General features: G+C 29.3%; 2 protein-coding genes across 2 annotated transcripts; one reads left to right on the forward strand and one right to left on the reverse strand.

Annotated features, from left to right (window-relative positions):
• Positions 1 to 659: 659 nt before the first annotated feature.
• LOC125839680 (uncharacterized) lies at positions 660 to 1,305 on the reverse strand. Its single transcript, XM_049518673.1, has one exon. The coding sequence runs from the start codon at positions 1,252 to 1,254 to the stop codon at positions 694 to 696; it is 561 nt and encodes a 186-aa protein (XP_049374630.1). The 5' UTR covers positions 1,255 to 1,305; the 3' UTR covers positions 660 to 693.
• A 1,277-nt stretch (positions 1,306 to 2,582) lies between these two features.
• On the forward strand, positions 2,583 to 3,101 carry LOC125839681 (uncharacterized). Its single transcript, XM_049518674.1, has one exon. It carries the CDS (start codon positions 2,583 to 2,585, stop codon positions 3,099 to 3,101), a length of 519 nt encoding a protein of 172 aa, XP_049374631.1.
• The last annotated feature ends 3,425 nt before the right edge of the window (positions 3,102 to 6,526 follow it).

The following is a 6,526-nucleotide window of genomic DNA, read 5'->3' on the forward strand; positions in this document are numbered from 1 at the left end:
ATGCTTAAACCCTTCTCAAAGTGTAAATTGAACCCCGAACCTTCTTTGGTATTTTCAAATGATTTTTTTTCTGTTTAAATCTTTGAAAATTATAAGTTTTCTTAATTTCTTTTTTTAAAAAAAATTAAGTGGCGACTCTTTTCTAAGTATTTTTTCTCAAATTGTTTTATACTTAGAACATTTCAAAAAGTGATTTTTCTAAAGATAGTTAAATTACGGCACAACAGTTCACATAGTTCATGTTTGAAAATTTCTAACAGTACAGTAAAGGTTTTTCTAAATTGGAGATCAGAGCTAGAACTATATTACTTTACAACACGCTACATAAATTGAGACTGAGGAAGTAATAAAAAGAGAAAACATACAACTATATAAATTATTTCAAGTATATTAAAACTAATCTTAAAAATACACAAATCTTGTTTACAGAATCACTAGCCTTCTGATAACAAAGTCAACAGAGGAGATCAAGATTCAAGAATAGTTAATTTCTCAGCACACTCAATAACATTCTTATGCTTGATAAGAAATCAATTAATTAATTAAAGATTTTACAAACTTACATACATAATAAAATAGCTAACAGGTTTCTATGGTCGGTCTGTAACCCCTGGATGCTGAAGACATCCTTAGGCTGATCTCATAATTCCTATGGCCGGTCCATGAATTTTCCTTCCTTTTTCTTTTGGTAACTTATTGATCACTAGATAAAATACTAAACATAACAATATCTTTTGTTTTCCCTTTAAGTAAATAATATTTCCTCAAAACACCTTCTTTTTTAAAACCCACTTTTTCCAACACCCTTTGTGATCCTGGATTATCAACATCCACCACAGCTTCAAGTCTCTCTAAGTGGGGCCAATCTACGAAGATGGCGGACACCGCCATCTTCACTGCTTTTGTGGCAATCCCCTTGCCCCAATACTTTGATGCTATCACATAACCAAGTTCACCTCTACATTTGTTAGTACCATGAAAAGGTGAAACTGAAATTGTACCAATTGGTTTGCCATTTAAGCAAATTGCTTTGAACCATGGATGTGGAATTGCAACATCAACTACGTATGATATTGCATCTTCTTTGGATTTGAAAGTGTCCCATGAACAGAATTTACTAACGTTGTCATCACCAAACCATTCCATAAAATCATCAACATCTGTTAGGTCTAGTAACCTCAGAGTTATTATGTCATGATCTTCTTTGTTACTCAATTTCAAATTCTCAAGATTAGAACATGTATCAGATTCCATTGCCTCGAATTGGAAAAAAAATATGAAAATATTTGAAGCTAAAGAGAATTAATTTAATTTTTTTTTTTTTTGAGGCTTTCCTAGATTGTATAGTTTCTAGATCATGGAGATGTGGCCTTTTTATATTATTAATAATCTTGGAATTAATTTGACCATTGAAAATGGAGGAGTCAGATAAGAAACCTTCTGGAACTTTCTTTGACCTAGAAACCGTGTAAAGCATCACTAAAAGCTTATGTTTCACTCTCTTAATCAGAGGTCTCGGAGGTTGTGATCGGGTTCGAGCCATGCCAATGAAACAAACTCGAATTCTTGATAGGAGCAATTTTCTTTTTAGCGAAGACATAATTTTATAAATAGACATCTTAGTGTGACTTCAACCGATTATTAAACACTATTAAAGATGTAACGCTGATTAACTTGTATGTATCTTTCGGTTAAATATTCTAACTTATATCTGGATACTTTTTACCTTTTTATATCATGTCGAAATCGAGTATCAATGAGGCGCAACAAAAACAAATTAAAATATACTATATAAATATGTTTTTCTCAAAATTGAAGTATTTATTTAACATAAATTAAAATATATATCTATATTTTATGCCTTGAATGAATTCTACACCATATAAATTTAAAAATGAAGTCAACTATCACGAGCCATTTGCAGCCAATAAAAGAGACCAATAATTTCCATAGCCGCCTCACTTGACTACTCTCCAACTTTTTCTTGAAAAATCCATCACAAGTACTTAAAAGTTGGGATATTATTTTCAGTTCAACATTAGAATAAAGTTATTGTCATATAATTAGAAAATTATATATTTAATTTGTAAAAATATTTTTTATAAAAAATACAAAATAAGAAATTTCACACCTAACGAGAACTTAATGCATTGAACTGCTTCTTCGTTCTTTACCTTAAACTATATAGTTTAACAAAATATTCGCACAACCTCATAATATACTTACATATAAGTATTCTTAAATTATTATTATTTTACTTACTTACTAAACATTAAAAAAAAAAAATACTTATTTTCCACGAGGAATATCGACCGACACTACTTTGTTAAGATTTTTTAGTATTATATATAAAATATAAGAATCTGAAAATAAGTTGTATTAAATGGAATTAGATATAATAATAAGTTGTACTTGTAGTTTACTTGTTATGTTTTATTAGTATCTTTTAAATAATTTTTATTAATATAATATCATAATATTAATTATTTATTTTTAAATATTGACACCACATCATCACATGCCTTATATAGTTATATATTATTGTCCAAAACTCACTCAACAGAGGAGAGATCATAGCTAGAATGGACAACACAAGAATCTCTCTAAGGCCATTCAACATTGCTGATGCTAACAACCTCTTTACATGGGCTAACGACGAAAACGTTACATATTATCTAAGATGGAACACAATCACATCAATTGAAGCAGCAAGAAATTACATCCAACAAGTTGTAATTCCACATCCATGGCGTCGATCCATTTGTTTGGATGATCGATCAATCGGATACGTATCGGTAAGGCCAGAATCAGAGAGTGATCAAAATCATAGAGCTCACATTGGATATGCAATTGGTTCTGATTATTGGGGACAAGGAATTGTTACTAAGGCATTAAAAATGGCTATACCAATTGTGTTTAATGATTTTCCTAATTTGGTGAGGGTAGAAGCATTGGTGGAACCTCAAAATATAGGGTCACAAAAGGTGTTAGAAAAAGTTGGTTTCAAAAAAGAAGGATTTTTAAGGAAGTATGGTTTTAATAAAGGTGAAATTAGAGATATGTTCATCTATAGCTTCTTATCAACTGATCAAATTTTGTGAGGAAAAAGAGGGAGGGTTGGCTTGGGGGCGGAGCTACAGTTCTGCTTATGGATTCAGCAAAATCTAGGCGTTTTGGCCCAAACTCGATATTTGTGTTAAAAGATGTACTTCATATATATATAAATAATTTAACAAAAATCAATAAGTTACTTTTTTGAGAATTCAGAACTCATAAACTCAAAATTCTAATTTGTCTTTGCTTGGGCTTTATCAAATCAATACAATGTTAAGGTGAAAAGACGAACAATTTACATACGAGTTTAATTTCTATGAACTGACAAAACTATTAGAACGAATTAACCTGCAACAATAGATAATCTTTCACTAGCAAGTATGATACAAAATATAGTTTGAAGACAGAGAACAAAATTTTGTTTATTTGCATCAAGCTTTTGAGGAGCTCATTCAAGGCTTACTAGAATTATTATTCAATAGAAAATAAGAACAATTATCCTAACTGAAAATGGGGAGATTGAAAAACACAAAAACACACAATAATCTAAATAGGTTCAGACGAAAACATAGAACAATAGAATATATAAAAAAAAAAAATAATACGTCATGATAATGTATTTACATGTATCAAAGGTTGAAAATCTTTTGAATAATTACTGAGATTTCTTGGGAAAATGAAGGAATTTCATAATAACAAGGAAAGGTTTAAGTTAATTGAGGTGAGGGAGTATGGATAAAAATCGTGAGAGAGGGAAAGGAGAGAATGTGGGTAAAAAATTGAGAGAGAGAAAAGTGGTAATGAAGTCTCTTTTTCTTCTTTTTCAACGATAATGAAGTCAAATGTGGGCCCAAGTTGAGAAATAAAAAAAGGGTAAATGAATTATATTAGGATATACTTTATTTGCTAAAATATTGACATTTTTAACAATTATTTTAAACTGTAGATGTTTATAATAATTATGTTAGGAATATTGACTAGTTAGCTAATTTTTTCATTATTTTATAAGAAATGGGCTCCAAGCCCACATTTAATTACGTAGTCTAGCCCATCTTTAGATACTGTGCTATTTTAATTAGGACAAATTGCTTAACTACACTCTTTTACTTACCTTAATATCCATTTATCCCTACTTATTTCAAAAATTTCAAAAATCCCTTATTTTACCTATGTATCCCGCATGTATCCCGTGCACAACGCTATGTATCCCGCTATGTGAAATGTATCAAACGCTATGTATCCCGTGCACAACGCTATGTATCCCGCTATGTGGAATGTATCAAACCTAATGTATTCCATGCACAACGCTATGTATCCCGCTATGTGGAATTTATCAAACCTAATGTATCCCGTGCACAACGTTATGTATCCCGCAAACATCATTTTTAAGGGATTTTTGGTAAATAAAAAACTAGAAGGGATAGGATGTTATTTAGTACTTATAATATGTGGTTCCTATAATTTATACTTTTAATTATGTAGTCTAGCCCATCTTTAGATACTGTACATAGCAGGATCTTTGTGATCAAGTGATAAGAAATGATTTTGGGATCAACTTGATCTCAAAAGCTAGATCATTAAGTGAGAATTATTTAAGACTATATAAAAAGACCAAATCACCTATTGAAATCAATGTAGAAAATCTGAAACTCCTCGCATAACTAGGCTTGCTAATTAGAGCATGAACAATATAACATAAACACTCAACGGCCACTTGGAGTTTCACTTTAGAATTTGAAACTCTAAAATAATAGCTATTTTCAAAATATTTGTGAATTTTAAATGGAAATATGTCTAATTCAATCCCAAAAAATTAACCTATAAAATAAAGATAGTACAAAATAATATAAGCTAGTGTTTGGCCCCAAGTTTCCAAATATTCTTGGAAAATAATATTTGGGTCAGGTTTTTCGGTGAAATTACACCATGTGTTTGGCCCCAAGTTTTTCCAAGAATATTTGACTATTTCAAAAAATATGATTTATACTCATAAGTTTTAAAAACTATTAAAATACCCATAAATTTGTATTATCATTTTATAATGAATATATTCCATTAAAAAATAACCTTATAATGTAATTAAAACCATCAACAAAAACAAAATAACAATATAAGCAAGACAATACTTTAATCGCATACTCAAACTTATCACTGATTCGGTTATAATTATAATTCATTAAACACAAATTGTTTTTTTTTTCTCAATTCTGTCACTTAAATTAGAACTAAAACTTTTCGGAGGAGATAGTAACAAATATTAGTTGGAATTAATAAATAATAGGTATTTTTTATAAAATATAAAAATTTGGGTAATTTTTGAATTTTTAAAATTTTTCAAATATTAGAACTTGGCCCAAATACTTTTTTTTTTTTAGTACTCGGGAACTTGGAATACTTGGCAAATATATTTGCCAAGTTATATAACCAAACACCATTTTCTAAGTTTTTCTCAATTTTTTCTCAAGTATTCTTGGAGTCAAACGGATCCTAAGTAGACCAAATCATATGTTGGGGACCAATGTGAAAAATTCTGACATATTTTCTCTCATTTTTTTCTTTTGAAAAGAAAAAGGTACTCATAAATTTTTGTAGATGTCGGTCAAAAAAATCTGGTCAACATCACACTGGGCCAATAAATTGAGTGGGCATCACATTAATTTCTTTTATAATGATAAATAACACAAAAATGATGTAACACAAGAAAAGTTTGTGAGAGGAAAAATAGGTAAATAATAATTGGTCATTCGAAAAAATTAACGTGGAATGAGACCTAACTTTTGCCCTTTTTACTGTGCATTGATGCTTCTTCAATTTGTATATTGTTTTATTATTGTCTATGAGATTATATTTTTGCTAAGTAATATTAACTTCGGTCATTATTCAGGACTCTAGAAAAAAAAATAGGAGTAATACCTTTAAAACCTCAGTGTCAAATAGTCCAAATTCTTTTCTTTTTTTTTATATTCCGTACTTATATTGGAGTCTGACTAAATTTAAATATGCGTTGAAAGTCTCACATTAGGGTTAAGGCTCCCTAAGGCGACTTCGTACCCAAAGGAGTTCGAAGTAGACAATATCTTCCCATAAATAACATCGTCAGGGTGGTACGTTGTTATGAATTCAGTATGATTCAATAGACTAAAGTTATATTCTCAATTTATAATAGAAATATATTAACATAAATATAGAATTTATTCAAAAAAAATAATTATAATTCAGAACTGTTCTGATTATCATGACATTTGTCTAATCAAAACTTTGATACATGATTCAATGAAAAATACGAAAAATATCTAAACAAAATCAAGATAAAGATAAAGATCATCTTTATAAAAATAATATTTCTAAGATTATCAATAATAGGTCTAAATACATTGATTTAGATTATCTAAGATTGTCAATAATATGTCTAGATACATTGATCTTGATTATCTAAATTATTCCCAAACTATATTATTACAACCAAGGTTTT

Source organism: Solanum verrucosum, unplaced genomic scaffold (assembly GCF_900185275.1).
Source record: "Solanum verrucosum unplaced genomic scaffold, falcon-dt-bn FXZP01000306.1, whole genome shotgun sequence".
NCBI classification, from domain to species: domain Eukaryota; kingdom Viridiplantae; phylum Streptophyta; class Magnoliopsida; order Solanales; family Solanaceae; genus Solanum; species Solanum verrucosum.

Excerpts from the sequence above, each read along its gene's own strand:
- LOC125839680 (XM_049518673.1), bottom strand. The coding sequence starts at position 1,254 with ATGGAATCTGATACATGTTCTAATCTTGAGAATTTGAAATTGAGTAAC.
- LOC125839681 (XM_049518674.1), top strand. The coding sequence starts at position 2,583 with ATGGACAACACAAGAATCTCTCTAAGGCCATTCAACATTGCTGATGCT.